The sequence below is a fragment of the Aptenodytes forsteri genome, unplaced genomic scaffold (genome assembly GCF_000699145.1).
Source record: "Aptenodytes forsteri isolate BGI_AS27 unplaced genomic scaffold, ASM69914v1 Scaffold118, whole genome shotgun sequence".
NCBI classification, from domain to species: domain Eukaryota; kingdom Metazoa; phylum Chordata; class Aves; order Sphenisciformes; family Spheniscidae; genus Aptenodytes; species Aptenodytes forsteri.
The window spans coordinates 409,966-435,247 of record NW_008795859.1 but is presented as its reverse complement, the minus strand read 5'-3'; the positions used below and the strand labels follow the sequence as shown (position 1 = coordinate 435,247).

At 57.9% G+C, this 25,282-nt stretch overlaps 1 protein-coding gene across 1 annotated transcript in view; it reads left to right on the top strand.

Moving 5' to 3' along the window:
• The window catches only part of ACACB (acetyl-CoA carboxylase beta), a 27,234-nt gene extending 2,050 nt beyond the window's left edge, over positions 1–25,184 (top strand). Inside the window, exons 2-52 of the mRNA XM_009283846.2 lie at positions 2,014–2,146; positions 2,641–2,779; positions 3,061–3,170; positions 3,349–3,430; positions 3,913–4,011; positions 4,328–4,437; positions 4,698–4,808; positions 4,992–5,201; positions 5,450–5,620; positions 5,925–6,086; positions 6,331–6,494; positions 6,970–7,120; positions 7,201–7,304; positions 7,959–8,040; positions 8,563–8,708; positions 8,786–8,936; positions 9,089–9,223; positions 9,747–9,893; positions 10,011–10,199; positions 10,555–10,655; positions 10,740–10,828; positions 10,909–11,033; positions 11,451–11,564; positions 11,653–11,766; positions 12,166–12,255; positions 12,362–12,480; positions 12,736–12,873; positions 13,338–13,437; positions 13,529–13,636; positions 13,829–13,885; positions 14,297–14,338; positions 14,416–14,631; positions 14,732–14,887; positions 15,471–15,674; positions 16,474–16,629; positions 17,007–17,129; positions 17,346–17,615; positions 17,954–18,051; positions 18,220–18,340; positions 18,537–18,647; positions 19,204–19,347; positions 19,431–19,551; positions 19,717–19,813; positions 19,998–20,094; positions 20,339–20,474; positions 20,797–20,974; positions 21,441–21,553; positions 22,214–22,368; positions 22,625–22,795; positions 23,474–23,610; positions 23,740–25,184. Of these exons, the coding sequence (XP_009282121.1) occupies positions 2,014–2,146; positions 2,641–2,779; positions 3,061–3,170; positions 3,349–3,430; positions 3,913–4,011; positions 4,328–4,437; positions 4,698–4,808; positions 4,992–5,201; positions 5,450–5,620; positions 5,925–6,086; positions 6,331–6,494; positions 6,970–7,120; positions 7,201–7,304; positions 7,959–8,040; positions 8,563–8,708; positions 8,786–8,936; positions 9,089–9,223; positions 9,747–9,893; positions 10,011–10,199; positions 10,555–10,655; positions 10,740–10,828; positions 10,909–11,033; positions 11,451–11,564; positions 11,653–11,766; positions 12,166–12,255; positions 12,362–12,480; positions 12,736–12,873; positions 13,338–13,437; positions 13,529–13,636; positions 13,829–13,885; positions 14,297–14,338; positions 14,416–14,631; positions 14,732–14,887; positions 15,471–15,674; positions 16,474–16,629; positions 17,007–17,129; positions 17,346–17,615; positions 17,954–18,051; positions 18,220–18,340; positions 18,537–18,647; positions 19,204–19,347; positions 19,431–19,551; positions 19,717–19,813; positions 19,998–20,094; positions 20,339–20,474; positions 20,797–20,974; positions 21,441–21,553; positions 22,214–22,368; positions 22,625–22,795; positions 23,474–23,610; positions 23,740–23,866 (6,724 nt within the window). The 3' untranslated portion in view covers positions 23,867–25,184. The remainder of the gene's footprint in view (positions 1–2,013; positions 2,147–2,640; positions 2,780–3,060; positions 3,171–3,348; positions 3,431–3,912; positions 4,012–4,327; positions 4,438–4,697; positions 4,809–4,991; positions 5,202–5,449; positions 5,621–5,924; positions 6,087–6,330; positions 6,495–6,969; positions 7,121–7,200; positions 7,305–7,958; positions 8,041–8,562; positions 8,709–8,785; positions 8,937–9,088; positions 9,224–9,746; positions 9,894–10,010; positions 10,200–10,554; positions 10,656–10,739; positions 10,829–10,908; positions 11,034–11,450; positions 11,565–11,652; positions 11,767–12,165; positions 12,256–12,361; positions 12,481–12,735; positions 12,874–13,337; positions 13,438–13,528; positions 13,637–13,828; positions 13,886–14,296; positions 14,339–14,415; positions 14,632–14,731; positions 14,888–15,470; positions 15,675–16,473; positions 16,630–17,006; positions 17,130–17,345; positions 17,616–17,953; positions 18,052–18,219; positions 18,341–18,536; positions 18,648–19,203; positions 19,348–19,430; positions 19,552–19,716; positions 19,814–19,997; positions 20,095–20,338; positions 20,475–20,796; positions 20,975–21,440; positions 21,554–22,213; positions 22,369–22,624; positions 22,796–23,473; positions 23,611–23,739) is intronic.
• Positions 25,185–25,282: the final 98 nt, after the last annotated feature.

Sequence of the window (25,282 nt, the reverse complement as noted above, 5' to 3'; positions counted from 1 at the left end):
ACCCGAGTCATATTGTAGACGTGGCTGGTGCAGCTTGCAGGATGGGACGGGTGCACTGGCACAGGCTTTGCAGTGGGGTTTGGGGCTGTGGGAGGGAAGCAGGCAGCGCGGCCGGCCCTGGCAGAGCAGCAGAGCTGCCAAGCAGCGCAGGGGATGTGCCGGAGTGCGATAAACCTGGCGCTGCTCGATGCAGTGCTCCAGCTACTTGGAAAACACCCTGAGTGCATGGAGAGATCAGGACATTTCCCAACCTCCCAGGGGGTTTTGACACATTTCCCCTTAAAATAAATGTGCCAAGTGCCGCTCCTGTGCAATCAGCTCATTCGGGGGGGGGCTGGTCCTTCTTCCTTTGCTTATTTATAGCGCATCCATGGAATAACAATCAACAGTTCAAAATCTCTCTGAGTTATGAGGTGGGAATGTGAACCTGCTAATTAAAACAGAAAGTTGCTTAAAACTCTGGGCAGAGCCATGGGAAGGCACGTGCCTGGCTGCCGGGGAGGTCCCTGCCTGCCCGCCATGTGCTGCCGGCATTGCCAGACCTTCCTGTGCTGGCCGCTGCCGTGCCAGGAGGTGGGAGGCGCGAGGGCTGCCTTACATCGCTGCTGGGGCTGGAACCCTGCAGAGGGGCTGGTCCGGCCGTCCTGCTGCCAGCGCAGCCCACTTGGACCTGCCTGCTTCGGGGATGCGCGATGGGCTGTGAAACAGGGAGTAGACTCTGGAGGGCATGGAAACGCCTTCAGTGGAAAACCATGGTAGGGGTGAGTCTGGCTGGCAGCGTGGTGAGCCTGGGAAGGTGTTTTGGGGTCCTGGAGCAGGCAGCGCGGGCAGGATGGGGTCTGATCTGGCAAGGAGCTGCGGCTGCTCTCGTTGCAGGCTGTGCGAGAGCAAATTCCCAACGCAGCTTCTGAGAGCGGCGCATCACACTCTTTGCAAGGTTTCTCGCAGAGCACTGCCTACTCTTTGCTCCCCCTGTGGTAACTCTAGCACAGCTCGGGGTGGTCTTGTAGGGGCATCTCCGGCTGCACCCCTCAGAGACCTGGTGCTTATGCCATGGGGTTTGGAGGCAGCAATCCTGCTTACCTTGCACCGACGCCTGTGAAGGGATGCTCTGTGCCATCCCGTGTACCCGTTGTTTTTCCTGCCACCCACACCACCCAGCCGGGCTGCTCCGGGTGTCCTCCAGGGACGCGGGGGATAGATACAGCTCTGCAATGGGGTTTAGTGTGAACCGGGAGCTGTGGGGGCTTTGCAACAGACCTCGGTTGCTGCAAAGGGGCATTTGTGCAAGTAACGTCCCTGGCAGTGGGAGGGAGGGTCTGTGCTTGGTGCTGCATTTCAGCCCCCTGGGAGTGTCCCCATTCCTCATCCCTCGGAGCAGTGTGGCGCGTTTCCAGCTGCAGCTGGAAAGCTGGCTGGCAGCTGTTAGCAGTGCAGAAGCGGGCATGGCCGTGCTGTGGTGGTAGCAGTGCTCTGGACACAAGCATGCTTCCAAAAACCCTGAGCAGCTCTCTGCTCCCTGAAATGCAAACCCCGGGGCTTTTGTCCAGCGCAGTGGGGACTCAGCCCCTGTGGCTGCAAATCTGCTTGTCGCAGTGTTTGAATCAATGAGGACCCACAGCTGCTGGGGGGGGTGTTTTAATTGCAAAACACGCTCTGTTCACCCTGAATTGCTTGCCCCATATAACTCAGCGGAAAACAGTTTTCTCTGCAGTGTTGCAGTGGGTGTTAAATGTCCCTGGAGAGATACTGGTGCGCAACAGGGAGCTGGTAGCAAGGAAAGCGAATCCCGATGTTCCCTGTGTGTGTCAGCAGGGTGAAGGGTTTTATTGCTTTCCTCGGAAGAAACAGTGGAGGGGTCAAAGTCTGGTCTCCGCTGCTGCAGGCTGCCTGGCTTTCTGCAGATCTGACCCCCCAGGGAAGCCCCAGCCGGCAGCAGTGCCCTCGTCGCGCCTGGTGAGGGTCTGCTCGCATGGCTGCGAGCTCACTGACGGCCATCGCGTCCCGCTGCAGGCCTAGCATGTCCGGGTCGCACCTGGCAAAGAAGGGCCGTGAGCACAGGAAGATGGATCTGCAACGGGACTTCACCGTCGCCTCGCCGGCAGAGTTCGTCACCCGCTTCGGGGGCAACCGTGTCATTGAGAAGGTCTTTCCCCGTGCACCCCTGCCTTTGCCCGGGTGGTGGGTCGTTGCTTTTCACGGCGGCATCCTCAAGCATTGCCCAAGTCTCCTGTGCCCGCCAGGCTCGGACCGATGGCAGTCTGGGGCAGCTCAGAGCTGTTCATCCCCCGGCTTCACCCACCCTCGCGGGCTGGGAGAGGGAAATCCTCCCAACGCTGCCCTTGCACGGAGGCTGCTTGCAGTGGCTTTGCACAGCAGACACAAACGAAGGCCAAAGTCCCGTCCTTCGTCAGCCCCAGTGCCGGGCATCAAAGCTGCTGTTAAGGAGCCTCCTGCTCCACCGGCATGTACAACTGGCTGTTGTAAAGTGCCCATGTTAGCACGGCTGCCCTGCTTTCCTCACTGCCTGCACCCAGCCCTTGCCTCCGTGCTGCCGTCCCTCGGGGCTGTGTGCCCAGCCCTGCACCCCAGCAGCAAGGAGAGGTTTCAGCCTGACGCCCCGCATCCCCGTCCCCCCAGGTCCTCATTGCCAACAACGGCATTGCCGCCGTGAAGTGCATGCGCTCCATCCGCCGGTGGGCCTACGAGATGTTCCGAAACGAGCGTGCCATTCGGTTCGTGGTCATGGTGACCCCTGAAGACCTCAAGGCTAATGCGGGTAATTCCTAAAATCATCCCAGCGAGGGATGTTCCTTGCCCCAGGGCTGAGCCAGGGCAGCCCTTTCCTTCTCCCTGTGCTGCTGCCTGGGACATGGGAGGCTCTGCACAGCCCGGGGTCACACACTTTCCTCCTGTGCAGCCAGATCCAGGAGTAAATAATTTTTCGTCCCTTCAGCCCCCCCAGGATGGAGGATTTGGGGAGAGGGTGCAAGGGGCAGCATGTGAGTGGGATACGGCTCGAGGGACTGGCTCCCACCACCACCATGCACTGTCTTTCAGAGTACATCAAAATGGCAGATCACTACGTGCCTGTCCCTGGAGGGGCCAACAACAACAACTACGCCAATGTGGAGCTGATCGTGGACATTTCCAAACGGATCCCAGTCCAGGTAGCAGCCGCTTGCGGGCCTCCCACCACTTTGTTGAGGGAAGCGGATGGGGAAGAAGGGGCACTCGGAAACAGGGTGACGTCCCTCCATGCGGAGGAGCCAGGCACGATGCTGTGGGCGATGGGAGGACACCAGTGCAGGGAGGTAACAGCTCGTGCTGATTCTTCTCTTGTGCCAGGCGGTGTGGGCTGGCTGGGGACATGCCTCGGAAAACCCCAAGCTGCCAGAGCTGCTGCAGAAAAATGGGATAGCTTTCCTAGGTAAGGTCTCGCTGCCTTCCCAGCGCTGGAAGGAGCAGCGGGCATCAGGCTAGTGTGTGCATGCACGCTCGCTCCCCAGGGACGCTATGCTGGACAATGCCCGTTTCGTGCATCTGGCATGTTGACCCTGCAGCGTGGCAGTCCTCAGGCCAGTTTCCTGGAGCTGTCCCAAGAATCTAGCTGTTTTCTGGGTTTTCCCTGTAATGCTCATGCTGATGCAGCATTCATGGAGGAACGTTGGGTGGGAGCAGACCTCATAGGCTGCCCAGCTAGGGGACAGCCCGGGCTTCCCTTGGAGAAGGGTCAAGCTCCATCCTGAACCGGGCAATGGGTTTGGGGAGGGGGGTTCCCACGCCCCTACTCTTTGCAAAAGGGCTGATGGTGCCGGCTCAGTGGGGAGCAGCTTTCTGCAGTATCTGTGTGACGGGGACAGGCTGGCTGGCCAGGCTGGCTGAGCTCACACCTTCCCACCCTGTTCGAAGGTCCCCCCAGCGATGCCATGTGGGCACTGGGGGACAAAGTCGCCTCCACCATTGTGGCTCAGACGGTCCAGATCCCCACGCTGCCGTGGAGCGGGAGTGGTAAGTGCCTCCTCCCTGGCCCCGCACACCCTCCCCACTCCCCCATTTCTCTCCTCCTTGCCTCTCCTTCTCCCCCAAAGCAAGCGCCAGGGTTGGGGTCCCCAGCCCGGCTGACTGCAGAGTGGCTGCAGATATCGGGGACCCCACTGCAGACAAGCAGCTGCTGGTTCGGGCAGAGGGGTTTTTGGAGATGGAGTGCATGGAAACAGGGGAAATGGCATGTGCCAATGGGGTCCCCAGCTCCCTGGGCACAGCCAGCATGCCACCCCAGCCATGCCACCCCTGGTGGTGACTGTAGCCCTGGCTGTGCCTACAGGTCTGGTGGCCCAGTGGTCTGAGGAGGACCAGAAGCATCAGCAGACGATCAGCATCCCCCTTGAGACATACGCACAGGGCTGTGTAAAGGACGTGGAGGAAGGCCTGGAGGTAAAGCCGGGCCCACAGGCAGCCGCTTGTCTCCCATCCACCATTATTTCTCCTTGGAGCCTGTATGCCCTGGCCCTTTTGGCCTCCCATCACATGTGACAGTGATGCAAGGATGTTTCAGCAGCAGTTCGTCCCTCTGCATGGATGTGGCTTGGGGCAGTCCTGCTTGGGGATGCATGGGCCTGGGGCAGGGTGGACTGTCGGGGTGATCGGCTGGGCTACAGAGCACTTCAGTCACCCCAGTTCTTGTCCCCCCTCAGGTGGCCAAGAGGATCGGCTACCCATTGATGATCAAGGCAGCAGAAGGCGGTGGGGGCAAAGGCATCCGAAAAGTGGAGGCAGCAGAGGAATTTGGCACCTGCTTCCGGCAGGTGAGAGGTGTCCAGAGCCCCCAACCCCATCCCCCTCCCCATCCCATCCTGGGGCACGCAGCAGGGTCCTGCTCCCACTCTGGGTGTCTCGTGCTTCCCACCTGGGCTCACCACAGGACCTGCCTCTGTCCTGGGATGAATTTGGGGGGTCATGCCGGAGCATGACCCTCTCCCTCACTGCAGGTGCAGGCGGAGGCGCCTGGGTCCCCCGTCTTCCTGATGAAGCTGGCGCAGCATGCGCGGCACCTGGAGGTGCAGGTGCTGGCAGATGAGTATGGCAACGCCATCTCCCTCTTCGGCCGCGACTGCTCCATCCAGCGCAGGCACCAGAAGATCATCGAGGAGGCGCCCACCACCATCGCGGCACCCTCCGTTATTGATGTGATGGAGCAGGTGTGTGGCCCTGGTCTTGAGGTTTTAGTGAGAAACTGGTCTGACCCTTGCTGGGTTTATTGCGGTTTTTGGCACCTGAGGCTCCCAAGGAAGGGAGGGACCTCCCGAGCCGAGCAGGGAGCCCCAGCCCTGCTTGTCTCCTTGGGTCTGTGCAAGGACACTGCTGCCGTTTTGCTCGGGACACCCCAACTCTGCTACAGTGAACAGAGGGCCATTACTCCCCACGGCGGTTTCACCCTCTCCTGCAGTGCGCGGTCCGCCTGGCCCAGATGGTGGGCTACGTGAGCACGGGCACCGTCGAGTACCTCTACAGCGAGGATGGGAGCTTCCACTTCCTCGAGCTGAACCCGCGCCTGCAGGTGGAGCACCCTTGCACAGAGATGGTCGCGGATGTGAACCTCCCTGCTGCCCAGCTGCAGGTACCTGAGCGCACACGGGCAGCTTTGTGAGGTGTGTTAGATGAAGCAGTTTTGTAATTTAGGGAGAAGTGCTGGGCTGGAGCCTGGCAGAGGGAAGCTGTCCCATATACCAGCATGTAGGGTGCAGGCAGAAGCAATGTAGCATCCCTCCTTCGCCTCTGGCTCCCTGCCGGGAGCAGTTGCCTGCAGCGTGGTGCCTCTTCCCCTCGCTCTTCATTCAGACCATCTGTCGATGTCTTCCAGTTGTAATTTTGATGCTAAAGTCTTGTTCTGGCAGCTAAAGTCCTCCTTGTTTCTTGTGCAGATTGCAATGGGCATCCCCTTGCACAGGATAAAAGACATCCGAGTGCTGTACGGGGAGAGCCCCTGGGGTGATACGCCCATCTGCTTCCACAGCCCCACCAACACCCCTGTGCCCAGGGGCCACGTCATTGCCGCCCGGATCACCAGCGAGAACCCCGAGGAGGTGAGCCGGGGGGCCGGCCTCTCATACACAAGCCCCACGTGTGGGGACAGGGGGACCCTGTCACTCGCAGGGTTGAACTGGGCACGGTCCCCCCCAGCCGGACAATGTTCACGGGCATTGAACCCATGGGATTGGTGAGATCCGCGTGCAGACTGATAAACGACACAGGGATTCCCCTTCCCTGTTCAGTCTGCATGAGTCTCAAGCCTGGTTTCTCCATGTCTTCTGCTCTGTCTTTGCTCAGGGTTTCAAGCCCAGCTCGGGGACGGTGCAGGAGCTGAACTTCCGCAGCAGCAAGAATGTCTGGGGGTACTTCAGCGTGGCGGCGGCCGGGGGGCTGCACGAATTTACCGATTCCCAGTTCGGGCACTGCTTCTCATGGGGAGAGAACCGGGAGGAGGCCATCTCGTGAGTGTGGCGGGACGGGGTGGAGAGCAGATGTCCTTGGGAAGACTCGCAATCAGTACATGAGCCGGGAAAAGTGGCTTTTATCTGAGAGGACCAGAATGGTGCCGCTGTGCTGAGCAGCTTGTTTGTGCTGCAGAGACTGTCTGGCCAAAGCCAAAGTTTTCAGACTGCACCAGTGCTACGGCCCCAGTTCATCAACCTGATCCTTAAAGACACGTTGTAGTGATCTGCTAAACACGTGCTTAGTGCCAGTGAGCAGCATTCAGTAATTGAGCAACATGTAACGAGTCTGTCTTGGGTATTTAAGTAAGTGTTTTATTAAGTCAATGTGAACTGTGGGACTGTTTCATCCAGGCGTGAGGGCACCCAGGGCTCGGGAGCTCATCACCCCAGTCCCTGGGGTTCCCTGGTTTCCTCTGCTGAAAGCCAAGCGCCGCCTCGTCAGTCATTAATGGAGGGTTTTGCTCCCTAAAAGGAACATGGTAGTCGCCCTGAAAGAGCTGTCTATCCGCGGAGATTTCCGGACCACAGTAGAGTATCTGATTAAACTGCTGGAGACAGAGAGCTTCCAGAACAACGAGATAGACACCGGCTGGCTGGACCATCTGATTGCCGAGAAAGTGCAGGTGGGGGAGACCGGCCACCCCGGGGTCGCTGCTCCCCTTCTGGTGTAAGACCCAAACCCTGTCATTTTTGCACCCCACAGGCAGAGAAGCCGGACACGATGCTGGGTGTCGTCTGCGGTGCCCTGAACGTCGCGGATGCCACCTTCAGGACGTGCATGACTGACTTCCTGCACTCGCTGGAGAGGTGCGGAGCGGGGGCTGCCCGATGGGGGCTCGGCCATGCCATGGGCACAGGGGGCACAGGGAGTCCATGTCCTAACGGGCGACTCCCGGCAGCCCATGTGGCTCCTGCAAGCATGGAGACCTGAGTGTTGCTCTCCCCGGGCCATCTTCCTTCCCACTTTTGCTGCAGAAGCTTTGTAAATCTGGAGACAGTAGCACTGCAACAGCTGGGAAACAGGGGTATCTGCTGTGACTCACAGCTCCGGCTTCTCGGCTATTGCTTTGTCTGGAGAGGGGAAAAAGTTTCACACAGTTGGGAAAACAGCTTTCAAGGGAAAGTGGCTTGGCTGAATGCAGCTTGCTTTTGTTTTTGCACTTGAATGTCAAGGTTATTCCTCTGGCCTTGGAGGACACCCGGGGCTCTCCCCCGCGCCCTTATTTGAGTGTGTTTTGCTGGCGTCTGGCCTGCCTCCAGATGCATTTTTACAAGGCGCTCACGTGGGTCATTTAAAGCAGATGCTTGTCGCCTCTGGTCACCTTCGCGCCCTCCCGCAGTCAGCTCGGAGCCCTCACAGCCTGATGCCAGCAGCACCGCTGACATCTCGCACACTTGGCTCCCTGCCGGCGCACCAGGCAAGCAATACTTGTGGTGCCTGACCCATCCATTGTGTTTCAGGGGGCAGGTGCTTCCAGCAGCCTCCTTGCTGAACATCGTTGATGTGGAGCTCATCTATGAGGGCGTGAAGTACGTTCTCCAGGTGAGGGCTGGGCCGTGCTCCTCCTGAACCGTCCGCAGCACTTCTCATGGGGACAGGGACGTGTGCGCCTGTCCTGAAGGAGAAAGATGCAATAAATACGAGGTTGTCCTTTAAAAATATGCAACATAGAAGTGAGGTTAATAACCTCATTTTAACTAGACAGACATTTTCATACGTCCTGTTGCCCTTAGTTTAATAAAGGACCTCCTTTATTGCTTTTAAACCCAATTAGTTGAACTTCATGCAAAAACTCCCTACTCACAGTGAAAGCAGCAGGTGAGCCATGAGTTAAACCAGCTCCGGGCTGCCAGTTGAACCAGCTCTTTGGTGCAGCCGGAGGTTGCTGCCTCCTGCCCTCCCCGGCACAGCCCCATCCCGTGGCAGCATGGGACCTGCATCGGCCCTGACACCAAGCGCGGGGAGATGCTCCTCACCCCCCACCATTACCACCAGCCCCCAGAAAGGCCATCGCATGCGTTTCAGGGGGTTGCACTGAGGGCTCTCCCCGGCCGCTGCCCGCAGGTTGCCCGCCAGTCCCTGACGACATACGTCGTCATCATGAACCGCACTCACATAGAGATAGACGTGCACCGGCTGAACGACGGTGGGCTGCTGCTCTCCTATGACAGCAACAGCTACACCACCTACATGAAGGAGGAGATCGACAGGTACCTCCCCACTGGGGCCCCACCGGCCTTCCCTGATGACCGGCAGCTGGTTGGTGAGACCTTTCCCTCTCCTTAAGATACCGGATCACCATCGGCAACAAAACCTGCGACTTCGAGAAGGAGAAGGACCCAACGGTGCTACGCTCGCCCTCCGCGGGGAAGCTGCTGCAGTACACGGTGGACGATGGTGGCCATGTAGCCGAGGGGAACATTTTTGCAGAGATCGAGGTGAGTTTTGCAGAAGAGCCCAGAGGAGATCCGTTCCTGCAATGCTGGTGGACGGCACAGATGAAACCCACCAACACTGCCGTGATGCTCGAGGCGCTCTGCGGTGCGCAGGTGCTGCTTGTTCGATGACCGTTTCACCCGTCCTTGCCCAGGTGATGAAGATCATCATGACGCTGGCGGTGGAGGAGGCCGGGCGGGTGCACTATGTCAAGCGGCCAGGTGCACTGCTGGAGGCGGGCTGTGTTATAGCGCAGCTTGAACTGGATGACCCCACCAAAGTGAAGACCGTGAGTCTGCCGGGGGCCAGCCATGCTGCTGTTCCCTCCTGTCTGCTCCCAAGCAGCATCCCGCAGGGCACCGGCGATGCTCACCGGGGGACAAAATGGAAAAGCTGCCCTGACTGGGGCATCAGCAGGGACGTGTCCCCATGCTGGCACAGGGTGGCACTCGCATGGCCATGCCGCATCCCCCAGCTGGCTGTGCTGGGACTCGAGTAGCTGCTCTGCATGCCGCGGCATTGCTCTGCATAAGCATCCCATGCATGCTTACTTAGCGTGCAGAAGCTCACATGCAAGTTTTTAGTGTACCATCTATAGCACTCTGTCTACATGTCCAGTTTTTCTGCATTGTTTTCATGATGGGGCACTGGCAGAGACATGAAGCTGAATGTTAGGTGCTTCCTCTGTATCTAACCAAAAGCAGATGCTGGAGGGGTTGTGCTGGTTTCTCTGGGGCAGCTGCAGCTCTCGGGCGGCTCTGTCCCATGTTGGCAAGGACCCGGGTCAGCCCACCTGTCTCTGCTCTCTCCAGGCGCAGCCGTTCACGGGGGGGCTCCCAGCCCAGCAGACCCTCCCCATCACCGGTGAGAAGCAGCACCAGGTTCTCCGCAACGTGCTGGACAATCTCACCAACGTCATGAACGGGTACTGCTTGCCCGAGCCCTACTTCAGTGCCAAGGTGGGTGCCGGGGGCAAAGGTGGTCCAGGTGTCCTGCCCCGTTGCCTTGTGTTTGACATGATAGCAAGACAGGCAGCGCCAGTGGGTGCAGGCAGCACCAGCTTCTGCTCCCCGCAGGTGAAGGAGTGGGTGGCGCAGCTGATGAAGACCCTGCGGGACCCCTCCCTGCCCCTCCTGGAGCTGCAGGAGATCATGACGAGCATTTCGGGAAGAATCCCCCTGTCCGTGGAGAAGTCAATCCGGAAGGTGATGGCACAGTATGCCAGCAACATCACCTCCGTGCTCTGCCGCTTCCCCAGCCAGCAGGTGAGCGGCGCAGGGGCTGCACTCCCCAGCTTGGCCTTTGCTTCCTTTTTAGCTAGAGCTAGTTAGGAGTTTCTGCCTGAATTTGTCCTGCCAAGAGATATTATAAAAAATTAAATGAGTGAGGGAAACATTTGTGGTTTTATGCTTGTGTTTTTATGCCTGTGTTTTTATGTTTGTGCTTTTATATTTGTGTTTCTATATTTTTTTGTCACTTTGCATTTTTCACTTGGGGGAAAAAAAAACAAATGAAAGGCTCTGCATGCAGCAGCACTGTCCCCAGGCCAGCTGGGGAGCTGGCAGCCCTGCGGCCGTGCCGGCCCCAAGCTGCACTGGACCCTGTGCCCTCTCCCTGCAGATCGCCAACGTGCTGGACACCCACGCGGCCACACTGCAGAGGAAGGCTGAGCGGGAGGTATTCTTCATGAACACGCAGAGCGTGGTGCAGCTGGTGCAGAGGTGAGCCCTGCACTGTCCATGACCCTCCCTGGTCCCCCCCTCACCGCCACCTCCTCGCAGCATGCTGGGATCTCTGCTCCCCAGGTACCGCAGCGGCATCCGGGGCTACATGAAGGCAGTGGTGCTGGACCTGCTAAGACGCTACCTGCAAGTGGAGACACAGTTCCAGCATGGTGAGGGCCCAGGGGCTCTCCAGAGGGGTCTGCAGGGCTCTCTGGGGGGTCTGCAGCGCTCACCATGCTCTGCCCTGCAGCTCACTATGACAAGTGTGTTATCAGCCTGCGGGAGCAGTGCAAACCCGACATGACCCCCGTGCTGGAGAGCATCTTCTCTCATGCCCAGGTGGCAAAGAAGAACCTGCTGGTGACCATGTTAATTGTGAGTACAGCCCATGCCCCGAGACACCAAAAGTAAAGGCTGGTGGCAGGGAAAAGCCTGTAAGCCGAGGCAATCTCTGCATCGCTGCAGGACGGGACATGGCTGCAGGTGGCTGTCACAGCCCTGTGCTTTCCTCTTGAAAGCGGGTGGACACATGAGAAACCTCTTTTCTGCTCTGCTGTTTAATGCACCCCCAGGGTTTGGGTTTTGCATTCAAGTGTCCATTCCTGCCTCGTTAGAGGGGCTTTATCTCCCCTCTGTAGTGTTGCATTGCTGCACTTGGTTCAAAGAGCAGCATTTTGCCCATTTTAGCGCCTCAGGTCTTGTCCCCGTTACCCATGCAGGGCTGGGGGTGTGGGATGAAGCCATCCCGCAGCGAGGGGCCTGAGCCGAGCCATGGTGGTGCGTGCATTGCAGGACCAGCTCTGTGGCCGCGACCCCACGCTGACGGACGAGCTGACGGCCATTCTCCACGAGCTGACGCAGCTCAGCAAGACCAAGCACTCCAAAGTGGCACTGAGGGCTCGGCAGGTCAGCGAGCTCTGCACTGTGCTGTCCCCACCCCTGTCCCCATCCCTGTCCCCGTCCCCCACGCTCCCAGCTGCTTCTCCCCTTGCAGGTGCTCATCGCCTCTCACCTGCCCTCCTACGAGCTGCGGCACAACCAGGTGGAGTCCATCTTCCTCTCTGCTATCGACATGTACGGACACGAGTACTGCCCTGAAAACCTGAAGGTTGGGAATCACGCGATTTTCCACAGAGGGAATTTGGCTTTCGGGTGGCTTTGGTGAGGAGGTCTGGCTGTAAGTGGCTTAGCCTTAAAAATAGCCAAAAAAGCAATCAAAGCCTTGCTGCAGTGTCAGTGCCTGTGCGGAGCAGAGGAGGGGGTGCACTCCGTTGCTGCCAGTCCCCATCCCCTGCTCCTCACCCCACTTGGCAGGGGACTGACATGTGGATCCACGTCTGGGTCTGGCGGTGTCCCCACGGTGGGCTGGGTGTCCCATGGCATGCCGGTGGCCAATCCTGCACAGCCTCACATAAAGAGACCCCTCTGGAATGTGCCTCCCCCATCCTGCGATGGGGCAAGGGGGTCCCATTTCATCCTTGCCCTAAATTTTGCTTTCTTCCCCCAGAAACTGATCCTTTCAGAAACCACCATCTTTGATGTGCTTCCCATCTTCTTCTACCACACCAACCAGGTGGTGCGCATGGCAGCACTGGAGGTGAGGGCTGGGGGGGCCGCGGGGGGCACGTGAGCTCTGGAGGGTGGCATGGATGTGTGCGGTGGGAGAAGGGGCATGCCGGTACCTCCTGCTGTCCCCCTCCCAGGTGTATGTGCGGCGTGGGTACATTGCCTATGAGCTGAACAGCCTGCAGCACCGGCAGCTCTTGGATGGCACCTGCCTGGTGGAGTTCCAGTTCATGCTACCCTCCTCCCACCCAAACAGGTATGGGGGCCCCTGCATGCCTGTCCCGCTCCCCTGGACATGGTCCTTTTTGCAAAGCTGTTGGGTTTGTATCATCTCTTCCATGCAAAAAGTGGGGACCCTCAGAGGCAACTGCCCACCGCGCTCTCCCTTTGCCAGTGGAGCAGGATGAGCCCTCTTCGGGTCAGGGTCCCGTGTGGGACCTGTGTGGTCCCTGTTGGACCCAGGAGTGGTGCCTCCACCCATGGCTGATGGCTGCCTTGGTCCCCCACGCAGGATGTCCGTCCCCATCAGCATCTCCAACCCTGACCTGGCCCGGCACAGCATCGAGCTCTTCATGGACAGTGGCTTTTCTCCTCTGAGCCAGCGGATGGGAGCTATGGTGGCCTTCGACAGATTTGAGGACTTCACAAGGTGGGGGTGCAGGGACATGCCTGGCTGGTCATGCATGTGCCTTTTGGATGCCGCTGCAGTCGTAGAGAGCAAAAGGGGGTGGAAGAGCCAAAGCTGGCGGTGGCTGGGCAGCGCTTGGGGCAGCTCCTGTTCCTCCTGCAGCCGGAGGTTGGGGCTGAGTATTTTCAGTACAACAGTTACCTGGTGGGGACATGACATGTCTTTTGGGGACCTGTGGAGCCTGGGGAAAGCTTGCCTGGCACAGGTTAAGCATCTCTGCACATTAACACAGCAGCGCTCAGAGCTGTGTTTCATGAACTGTAGCTTTGCCATGGATTGGTGGAGCCTGGCTGAGCCAGTGCGTGCCCCTGGGCCGCTGTGCTGGTACCTGCATCCCTGCCACAGCGGGTCCCTGGCGCTGTCCCCTTGGGCGGGGTGTGGGCATGACGTGCTGACTTGTCACCCCATCCCCGCCGTTTGGGCAGGAACTTCAATGAAGTGATCTCGTGCTTCGCCAACCCGCCTTCGGAGAGCACGCTCTTCAGTGAGGTGCGAGCCACCGTCTACGAGGAGGAGGACGCCAAGGTGGGCACAATGCTGTTGTTGTCCCCCCCAGGTGGTGCCGGGATGGCAATGGTGCTGCTGGTCAGGGTTGACTGGGGGGTTTTGTTGCCAGAATATCCGTGAGGAGCCGATTCATATCCTCAACATTGCGCTCCGCTGGGCTGACCACGTGGAAGACGAGAAGCTGGTGCCTGTCTTCAGAGCCTTTGCCCAGTCCAAGGTCTGTCACTGGGGCCAGACCCCCTTTTTGCAGAGCCGGCAAGCCAGGGCACTGTAACCCAAGGCACTGCCTCATCTCCATGGGGCACTCCCCAAAACGCTGCACCCTACGGCAGCCGCTTGGGTTTTGTTTGCTCCCTCAGTGGAGATGTTTAAGCTCTCATGACTGGTGGAGTCTTCTGTTTCTGTGTAGAAAAATGTCCTCGTTGACTGTGGTCTCCGGAGAATCACATTTCTCATTGCCCAGCAGGTGAGCGCAGACTGAGGCACCGACAGACAGAGTAACTTTAGACACATTGTGCTTCTGCCTCCCTAAAATGCCTAGAAACATCTATAAGTACCTTACAGGCGTAGCATTGAGTGATGGATGTACCTACTGTTCATCAGGAGCTGGGAATTAATTAATGAGGGATTCAATGAGTGATTTATCTCCTGTATTATCCTTTATGCTGCTAATGGCTCCAGTAACATGTGGTTCCTGCATGGTCGCTCCATAGCTTTAAGCTGCCTTTAAAAGGCATTGATTACTCCCAGCTCTTTTCCCTTTCGGGGAGGAGGAAGCCTGCAAGGTTTTTACTTCTTAATGAATTCACTGAAAATCAGAAAAATCCTCTTAATGCCAGGATTATTCATGTTGTCCTCTCTCTCCCCTTTGCTCTAGAGAGAATTCCCCAAGTTTTTCACGTTCAGAGCCAGGGACGAGGTAAGAGCCGTGGTTAGAGCAGAGTCCATCTGGCGCTGGCTGACCGGCCGCTCGCTCACCCCTCCGTGCCGGGCCAGTTTGCCGAGGACAGGATCTACCGGCGCCTGGAGCCAGCGCTGGCCTTCCAGCTGGAGCTGAGCCGCATGCGCAACTTCGACCTGATGGCCATTCCCTGCGCCAATCACAAGATGCACCTCTACCTGGGGGCTGCCAAGGTGCAGGCAGGCGCCGAGGCCACCGACTACCGCTTCTTCATCCGTGCCATAGTGCGCCACTCGGACCTCATCACCAAGGCAAGGCGGCGCCGGGTCCCCCGGGCGCGCGGGCAGAGGTGGGTGCATTTCAGGTGCAGGGGTTGCTCTGGCCGCCCCTGAGCCACCCGGTGCACCGCAGGAGGCTTCCTTCGAGTACCTGCAGAACGAGGGCGAGCGGCTGCTCCTGGAGGCAATGGATGAGCTGGAGGTGGCCTTCAACAACACCACCGTCCGCACCGACTGCAACCACATCTTCCTCAACTTTGTCCCGACAGTTGTCATGGACCCTTCCAAGGTGCATTTCTTGGTGCTCATCTGGGGATGGAGGTTGCGTCGTCCCCCCATGCTCAGTACCACTGCACAGACAGGCAGTCACCCCCCACGCTGGCTATCAGACCCAGTCCTGTCCAGTGCCCACCCGACCCTGGATGGGGGTTGGATTCGGCAGCCCCAGAGGCTCCTGCAGCTTAATTTCTGTGTCAGACCTTCACTGTGGGCTGTTTGCTGGGAACGTGCTGAGATTTCACACTTTGCAATGACCAGGGCTTTTTGTACAGACTTGGACAAGCAGGCAGTTCACTGGAGGGCACAAGGGTGGGTGACAGGCTCTTCCCCCAGGCAGTGAGCAGTCTGAAGGAGTGGGGCTGTGTCCGTTTAGGAGGATGTGGGGCACTGTCTTTCCTTCTCCCCAGTGGAGAGGCTGGATGGCAGCACCAGCTCCCAGGGATGGAGGGATGGAGAGAGGGAAGGGGCTTGCCCAAAGCAAATCTGAAATGGCTGTTTGGGGTGGAGATGCAACGGGGCTGCTCCAGCCTTGGCATCGGGGACAGTGGTGTCCCCAGGGCCACGGACCCATCCGTGTGCTGTCCCGTGCCCAGATTGAGGAGTCGGTCCGGTCCATGGTGATGCGCTATGGCACCCGCCTCTGGAAGCTGCGGGTCCTGCAGGCCGAGGTGAAGATCAACATCCGCCTGACGCCCACTGCCACCGCCATCCCCATCCGCCTCTTCCTGACCAACGAGTCCGGCTACTACCTGGACATCAGCCTCTACAAGGAAGTGAGGGACCCCAGCACTGGCAGCGTGAGTAACTGCAGGCAGCGGCTGCAAACGGGAACCCAACCACGACTGCTTGAGCAGCTATCAGCTACGGCAAAGCTTTGGGGTGGTTTCTGCAAAAATCCTTGTGCACCTGCAGTGCTGGTCTGTCCCAGAGCCCCCGGGACTGCAGCAGCATTCCCAGGGCTGGCCCGGTTTCACTCCCCTCTGTGCTGCATCCAGTTGGGCACCTCGGGGTGATGCTTTTCTCCAAAATGGTGCTGAGCCCCAGGGGTGTTGCTGGTGCGTAGTCGCGCAGTTTTTGGTCTGGGAGGTGAAGGTCAGTGTTAGGGTGTTACTGGTACTTGCAGCACAGCAGTGTTGCACTCTGTCCCCTCAATGGCAGAGTGGGGTGGAAAATCATATTGTTTGGTCGAGTAGTGCCACAGGCATGAGCATTTAGGATGAGAGGAAATGGCCTCAAGTTGCGCCAGGGGAGGTTTAGATTGGACATGAGGAAAAATTTCTTCACCGAAAGGGTTGTCAAGCATTGGAACAGGCTGCCCAGGGAAGTGGTTGAGTCCCCATCCCTGGAGGTATTTAAAAGACGAGTAGATGCAGCACTTAGGGACATGGTTTAGTGGGCATGGTGGTGTTGGGTTGACGGTTGGACTCCATGATCTTAGAGGTCTTTTCCAACCTTAATGATTCTGTGATTCTATGATCTTGGCCAGGCAAAGCTCAGCAGCGCTCCAGCCCTGTGGGGCTCTTGCAACTTAGCATTGCAGAGAGGACTCACCCGCATGCTGAGGAAAGGCAGCCAACACTCTGCCCTTCTCTCCAGATCATGTTTCAGTCATATGGGGACAAGCAAGGGCCACAGCATGGGATGCTCATCAACACTCCATACGTCACCAAGGACCTGCTTCAGGCCAAGCGGTTCCAGGCGCAGTCCTTGGGCACCACCTATGTGTATGATTTCCCTGAGATGATCAGACAGGTGAGTCCGGCTGAGCAGAAAGAGGCTCCAAATTATTGCATTTGCTTTTCTTCCTCACCCTTCCCAGATATTCCCATCTGGGGAAGACTCCTCTCCCCTCAGCTGGCAAATAAGCCCAAGCCCCAACATTTTTGGTTATGTGAAGCATTTCTAAACTGATTCCTAGCTCTTGCAAATTGCTGTAGTCACACTTGTGGAGGACGTGAACCAGAAAGCCCCATGCAAGGAGGTCTGCAGCAGGGTGGGGGCTCTAATGCAAAGTTTTGCTCACCCCAAGTCCCAGCCTGCTGCAGAAGTGTGCGTCTACGCTCGGCAATAGCCTTGGAGCTGCTGCACCCCCATGCTTTCAGCTCATCCTGTGCGCGGTGTCTCTGCAGGCTCTCTTCAAGCTGTGGGGCTCCTCAGAGCTGTACCCCAAGGACATCCTGACGTACACTGAGCTGGTGCTGGACTCACAGGGACACCTCGTGCAGATGAACAGGGTCCCTGGAGGGAACGAGGTAGCGGGGGATGATCTGGGAATGGGGCGAAAGAGAGGGGCAGGGGGAAGCTGTGCTGCAGCAGGTGGGAATGGCTTGTGGCTTCCCCAGTCTGGCTGTGTTTAAAGCCCGGGAGATGCTCCTCAAGCAAATGTTTTGTCTGTTGATGCAGTCTGCATCTCAGACCCCATTTCTCTGGAGGAGCCTGCCCTGTGACCTTGTGCTGTTTTGGGGCAGGTGGGGATGGTTGCTTTCAAAATGAAGCTGAAGACCCCCGAGTATCCGAAAGGCCGGGACATCGTGCTCATCTGCAACGACATCACGCACAAGATTGGCTCCTTTGGGCCGGAGGAGGACCTGGTCTTCCTGCGGGCCTCGGAGCTGGCACGGGCTGAAGGCATCCCCCGCATCTACATCGCCGCCAACAGCGGCGCCCGCATCGGCTTTGCTGACGAGATAAAGCACATGTTCCAGGTGGCCTGGGTGGACCCTGCAGACCCCTACAAGGTGTGTGGGCACCTCCACTCCTGCCATCACAGCAAATAACAGAGGACTTATTTGGGGAAGGAAGGACCAGAGCTAAACTGGGACATAAAACTGTGGGATCAGTGCTGGGGGGTGAGCACACATGTGCTTCCACTGCTATGGGGATGGTTCCCTCCGCTTTCCCCAGCGGGATGGAGATAAAGGTGCCAGTGCTGGCACGGCTGCTCTGTCTAGACCTGGTCCCTGAGCCACTGTTGATGCATGGGGCAGGTTTGGGTTGGCTTTGGAGAGGGGCTGTGTCCCACATAAGTGTGTGCACGGGAGGCTCCACAACTTATCCTCCTCCTCTTTATTTCCAGGGGTTCAAGTACCTGTACCTGACTCCCCAGGACTACACGAGGATCAGTGCCATGAACTCAGTGCATTGTGAGCACGTGGAGGATGAGGGAGAGTCCAGGTGAGCCCAGCTATCCCATGGGGCACACAGAGCCACCCCGAGCCTTGCCCTGCATCCCCGTCGGGACGCAGCTCCTACGTCCTGGCTCAGCATCCTGCCAGACACATCACGCAAGTGAGTGCTTCCCCCTGTCCTGCCCATGCCACCGTGGCTCTGCTTTCCCCGCAGGTACGTCCTCCTGGACATCATCGGCAAGGACAACGGATTTGGGGTGGAAAACCTGAGAGCCGCCGGTACCATCGCTGGGGAGTCCTCTCGCGCTTACGATGAAATAGTGACCATCAGCATGGTACAGCTATGGGTCCTTCCCCTGCTCCACTCCTCCCCTCTCTCCTACTTGCTTTTAAGGTCACCCTGGGGGGAATAACAGGATGCAACAAGCGACCTGGTGTAACTCCTGCAGAGCATCATTCTCCTGGTGCTCACGGACTCTGCTGCAGCCCTGTCTCCCCAGTAACCCCGTGTGTCCTTGTGTGTGTGCCCAGGTGACCTGTCGTGCCATTGGGATTGGCGCGTACCTGGTGAGGCTGGGCCAGCGTGTCATCCAAGTGGAGAACTCCCACATCATCCTCACTGGCGTCACAGCTCTCAATAAGGTACCGTGCTCCGGCCGCATGTTCTCCCTGGCACTGTCCCTCATGCCACTACATGCGTGGGCTCCTTCCCTGTCCCATGGGAAGAAGTGGCAGTTCCCTGCACATCACCTCATGGGACCTGTCTGGAGGAGACGCAGGGGAACTGCAACTGGGCTTGTCTCACTGAGAATCGAGAGAATGCCACCCTGCAGCTATTTGGTATTTCTTTAGGGGCCAGTTCATGGCGCATCGCTCCTGGAGCAGGGCGGGATGGCAGAGCTGCCACAGGGACTGTTTGACTCTGGTCCCAGGGGCAGGACCCATCTCTGGTCAGATTCGCACTGGTTTGAGCTGATTTGAAACCTGCTTAGCTAAACCGATGTACTTGTGGGCCCCTTTAGGTGTCTAAAGCAGAGTCCTTTTGCTTTAACATCACCCTGGCAGGCAGAGGTGGAAATTCAGCCCCAAACCAGAGGGAATGTGCCTGTACAGAGGTTTGACTTAACAAACAGAGCAAGGAGGAGTGGCTCCTGTGTTAGCAGAGACCGATCTGTGTTTCTGTTAATAATTCTGCAAGGTGTTGGGACGTGAAGTTTACACATCCAATAACCAGCTGGGAGGCGTGCAGATCATGCACAATAACGGTGTTTCCCATGTCACCGTCCCGGATGACTTTGAGGGGGTCTACACCATCCTGCAGTGGCTCTCGTACATACCCAAGGTAGGAGGGCACTGCAGGATGGCGGTGTGGGGTGTTACCCCATGCCTGGCTGGTGACCTGCCCTTCGGGGCTCTCCCTTGCAGGATAACCAGAGCCCGGTGCCCGTCACTGCCATAAGTGACCCCATCGAAAGAGAAATCGATTTTGTCCCTTCCAAAGTCCCCTACGACCCCAGGTGGATGCTGGCAGGGAGACCCCATCCAAGTAAGTGAGGGCAACCCGAAACCTCTGCAGCAATGCTCCCAAACGTATCTTGCAGCTGCAAACCCCCTGTCCTGGTGCAGAAGGTGCTTTTTGTTGTGGGTTGGTGCACAGGGAGCCCTTCAGTGCTCACCATTGCGCCGCTCTGCTTTTTCCTGTGGTCTGCAGCTCTCAAGGGGACCTGGCAGAGTGGTTTCTTCGACCAGGGCAGCTTCCTGGAGATCATGAGGCTGTGGGCTCAGACAGTTGTGGTTGGCAGAGCGAGGTACTGCCAGGAGCTGGGGGTGGAGCCCCGGAGCAGAGAGCGATGTGGGGAGGCTGCATGCACACTCAAGCCCTGGCCATGGCACTGCTTTTGGGATGGGGGTGGGGGGGAACCTCTCTGGTGGGGCTGGGGTGCAGCGTGGAGGGGAACTGGCCTCTGCTGAGGCCACCCTGCCTCACTGCAGGCTGGGAGGTCTCCCGGTGGGTGTCATTGCTGTTGAGACCCGCACTGTGGAGGTGACGATACCTGCGGACCCTGCCAACCCGGACTCAGAGGCGAAGGTGCGTGGGGAGACCTTAGTGCGGCCCAGTGGCAGTCGGGAGGAGGCTGGAGGGGAGAGCAGGGAAAAAACTTAGTGTAATCCTTTGGCATGTCTTGATTTTCCTTAAAGACTGGTGAAATCAAGGGTGCTTGGTCAGTTTGTTTTCTTCCAGCTTTTGCACACATGTGCCACCAACCTGCCAGCGCGGTGTGCCGGGAAGCACCGGCACTGGTCTCGGCACTGCTGCTTGCCATCTTTTGCAGATAATCCAGCAGGCCGGGCAGGTCTGGTTTCCAGATTCTGCTTTTAAAACGGCCCAGGCTATTCGGGACTTCAACCGGGAGCATCTCCCACTGATGATCTTCGCCAACTGGCGAGGCTTCTCCAGCGGCATGAAAGGTACCCATGCTTGGGGTGCCCAGATCCCCATGCCGTGACATACTGCCGGCACTCCTGCCACCCCACGGGGTCCTGGGATCACCCAGCCTACCAGGGTCCTGCCTGCACCACTCTGAGATGTGGGGTTGGGCTGGGGAGGTGACGGGGCATCGCCAGGACCCAGGTCCCAGGGCTTGGTGGCTTCCTGCTGGGCTGGTTTTTGGGGTGCTTGTTTGGTCTTCCAATGGAGAAGGTGGCTTTGGGCAGCTAGGAGGAGGCAAGGGGCAATAGCCTGGCGCATGGCAGTCACAGCACCCAGCCACTGAGTCCCTTTGGCTTTCAGACATGTACGACCAAATGCTGAAGTTCGGCGCCTTCATTGTTGATAGCCTCCGGGATTTTAAGCAGCCTGTCCTGGTCTACATCCCGCCACACGCAGAGCTGCGGGGAGGCTCCTGGGTGGTCATTGACTCCACCATCAACCCCCTGTATGTGGAGCTCTACGCGGACAAGGAGAGCAGGTCAGTGTCCAAAATACATGTGCATCCTCTGCAGCCCAAGGGCAGAGAAATGAGAGCCGGTGCATGGGGTCTGCAGTGTCATAGTCCTGCTGGCAGAGACCTCCAGTCACTTGAGGTGTGTATTTTTTACCATTGAGTTAATCAAAGCCATCAGCTAAAAGTTCCAGGGCTCTTACAGAGCAGCGTGGCAGGTATCTCCTTGGGGATATACTCCTGCATCCAGCGAAGGCTGCGGGCGAGTAAAACATGGTTCTGGGGGTCAGGAGGCCTTTTCTCTAATCTGAATTAATTCACTTGGAGCAAGCTGTAAGGAGTGGGATAAACAAGAATCCCAGACTGGAAACAAAACCCTTTTAGGTTTTCTCTCTCCCTAATTCTTAGAAGAGAGAGAGTTGCCTGGATCTCTTGTCCCAGAATATATTCTCCCGTGCAGACCAGTCCCTGCTTTACCAAACTTTCCTTCCAGGGGAGGCATTTTGGAGCCTGGAGGAACAGTGGAGATCAAGTTCAGAAAGAAAGATTTGGTGAAGACCATGAGAAGGATCGATACGGTCTATGCCAAGCTCGTCGAGCAGCTGGGTAAGGGAAGGGCGTTTCAGCTTGTGGGCATTGGTAGCAGTAAGTTAAAACATGAGGCTCAAACACCATGGTGGCAACCATCAGGAAATCCTTTAGTGTTCCTCTGTGAAAATTCTTTATGACTTTTCTGATGGTGGAGCCTGCCAAGGGGATGTGGTGGTACTTTAAAACACCTGTATCTCCTGGGGGCTTTGTAAATGGTGCTGGACTTTTCTCCCATGCTTTGAGATGAAGAATGGCAATGGCCATGCTGAATCGGTACCTAATGAGATGACACAGTCATTACAGAGCTGCACAGAGGCTGCCATTAATGCGCTGGGTCTCCTTTCGCCCTGTGATCGGCTCCTGCCTGGGGCGGATGGCGGGGCTCCTCCACCCTGCTAAAACACGGTCCCACAAAGTCATTGCAAATGCCACCTCCCACCTCTCTTGCGGCAGGCACTGAACACGGTGCAGCCCCTTCGTGGCCATGGCTTTCTGTGGCTGGGCTCTGGGCAGGGGTGTAAATGTGCCAAAGCAAAGGGACATGACGCTGGGTGCCCCATTTCCCGGCGGGGGTGGCTGATGTAGGAGCACAGAGCGGAACCCAGACCCCGCGGTGGCCTGTGGACCCCGTCACAGGGGCGGCGGGTGGGCTGCTCAGCATGGCGTGTCCCACAGGGACCCCCGAGCTGTCCGAGGTGCAGCGCAGGGAGCTGGAGAAGCAGCTCAAGGCCCGGGAGGAGCTCCTCCTGCCCGTGTACTACCAGGTGGCTGTGCACTTCGCCGACCTGCACGACACCCCGGGCCGCATGCAGGAGAAAGGCGTCATCACGGTGAGCCAGGGCATCGGTGGGAAGGGGCTTGGAGCAGGGAGTTTGGCAGTGGTGGCACGAAGGTGGGAGGCAAAGTCCCCTCCCAGGGGTCTGGGCTGCAGCTCAATGTGCTGTTCCTGCCCTGGGTGCTGCTCTGCTCAGGCCTGGCAGAGCTGCCTTCAAACCCGCCGGTGTGAGCTGTGAGCAAGCAGTCGCTGCACATCAGCTCCTCTTCTTTCTGCAAAGACGAACCCGGGCTCTGGCCCCATTTCTGCAGGACATCCTGGAGTGGAAGAACGCCCGCTCCTTCCTCTACTGGCGGCTGCGACGGCTGCTGCTGGAGGAGGTGGTGAAGGCGGAGGTCCTGAAGGCGAACAGCGAGCTGAGCCACATCCACATCCAGTCCATGCTGCGGCGCTGGTTCATGGAGACGGAAGGAGCCGCGAAGGTACCCCCAGCCCCGGCTTCCCGAGGCATCCCTGTGGCCAGGGGGATCCCAAGGACTGTCACCTCGCTCTCCTGTTGCTCGGCTGTTTCCTTTGTGCCTCCCTGAGGGTTTAAACATGCAATGGGAATTACCATTCTGCAGCCTGTGCCAGGGCGGGCAGCTGAGCAGCCCTGAGCCTGGGGCTGTCTCTTCAAAGCAGGTGACCTCAGTTGGATGCTGGTGCTCAGCGGTAGCAAGGTGGCCCCCAAAAAACACGGGTCTCCTCATTTTCTACCATCAGACAGGGCTGCCCAGGGCAGAAGAGAGATTTGGGGTCTTTGCATTTGAGCTGCTCTCAAGTGCAAGTGCCATGACACGCACATCACCATGTCAGTCCTGTGCTGGCTGAGCTGGGAAGTGAGGGTGTGCAAAGGAAACATATTTTACCTTAACTTCTTGCATTTTCAACAGTCCACGAAGCTTTCCCCAGTTTCGATTTCCAGACTGAACCTTTTCCCCAGTGGCTGTTACATGGGAGGGGGTGTGTGTGCCATGCCGTGCCATATGTGCAGGACTGAGAAGAAAAATCCCATTGCCTGGTTGTGTCATGGGAGGAAAAAGCCCAAGGATGCAGCAGAAAGGGGGGGCTCAGGCTGTGCAGGCAGCAGGAGCCCCTGCCCATGGTGCTGCTCTCCCCAGGGCTACCTCTGGGACAACAACCAGGTGGTGGTGGAGTGGCTGGAGAAGCACATGCAAGGGGACGACGGCACCCAGTCGGCCATCTGGGAGAACATCAAGTACTTGAAGCGGGACTACATGCTCAAGCACATCCGGAGGTGAGCGGCTGCGGGAGCTGGGATGCGAAGGGCAATGCTGTCCCCTGGGTTGAGGACAGTGGGTGGTGGAGATGAGGCGGTTCTTGCTTCAGCCCCTGAGGTAGCTGCCCTCTCCTGTCTGCCTTGCAGCTTGGCCCAAGCCAACCCCGAGGTGGCCATGGACTGCATCATCCAGATGGCTCAGCACATCACCCGTGCACAGAAGGCCCAGGTTGCCCGTCTCCTGTCGACGGTGGATAATGATGTCCCATCTTGAGCCGGTGGCCGGCGGCGTGCAGGGCAGGAGGGGCACTGGGACACGCTGCTGCTCAGAGGGCAGACCTTACCTCCCCACCTGGTTCGTCAGCCCTCAAACTGAAGCCTGGGACTCCTACTTGTGTGCCTAAATAAAGGACGCCAGTGTTTGTATTTTAAGCCATGAAGATGGTCTCTCCATCCATGCAAAGTTCCCTCTGGCACTGGGGGTTTTCATCAGAGGGGCAGCTTGGCAGAAGATAAACTTGGCCCAAGCCAAGTCTGGAGTCTGGAGCTGGTGCAGAAGTTGGTTTTAAAAAGAATCTAAAATCTTTTACTGTGTTTTAGTTGCAAGCCCTGGCCTTAGTCTTTAAAACAAACACCAGTGTCAGACGTATCTCATGAGACTGGACGGAGCTGGAAGTACAAATCGACTGGCCCAGGCACCACAGGGGAGCGGGACGAAGGAGGAGGTCTCCGTACAGCCCTGTTGAAGCTGACCAGGCACCGGCACAAGGAAATATAAACCCTGCTTAAGAAGCAGTCTCAAACTGATGTTTTATAATAAACTCAGGAAATGTGAGGAGCAGTTTCTCTCATCCTTCCCCTTGTTGGGGAGCAATCAGTAGATGTGACTATGAGTAGCTGATGGCCCAGAAAAGACATTGGCGAGCTATGCTGTGAGCTGTTGCAGCGGGGACTTCAACAGATCTACCACGGTTTGACTGATCCTCCTGTTCCTCTCGCCCGTCCCGTGTCCTTTCTGGCTCCTGCCACAGCTCCTTTGGGTGTTTTCAGCCTGTGACTCCTGTGGAGGACGGAGAGGAGGGAGCTCTGGGTGCTCCTGCCTCAGCGACCCGGTTCCTCTGCTGCAGCACAGGAGCCAGGGTGAGCTCTCCGTCTGCTCAGACCTGTGCTTTGCTTCTTGGGTGGCCTTTAATCAGCTTGGTTCACAGAGGGGAAATTTGAATATGTGCTTTCCAGTGTCTCTGGCTGTGTGGGTGCGTCATTTCACCAGCACAGGTTTAGCTTTGGCTTGCAAAGGGGGAGGCAGGATGGCGATGGAAGGTGGGACGCCTGGTTCAAGTGCAGTGCTGGTATTGCCACGGTGTGGAGGCGTTGGACACCTCCTTGGTCATGCCTGGGCTGGGGGCTCCTGCCAGGGTCTGCGGGGAGGTCTCCCTGTCCTGGGGTTGGGGGTGGAGAGGGCCTTATGAGATGCTTACTGGTTTGAAAGTTGTCACTGCACTTTGTCAGGGAAAGGGGGTGCTGATGCTCGCCTAACGGGAGCCAAACCACCGCCAATAAAGTGAGCACAGTTCTCAAGGAAGTTTTCCTGAGCTCTGTTTCTTTTGTCATTGTATAAACGCGGCGGATCCGAGCAGGGGCCGGTGCCTCTGCCGCTGTGTGGCCCCCTCCCTGCAGCACAGAAACTGCC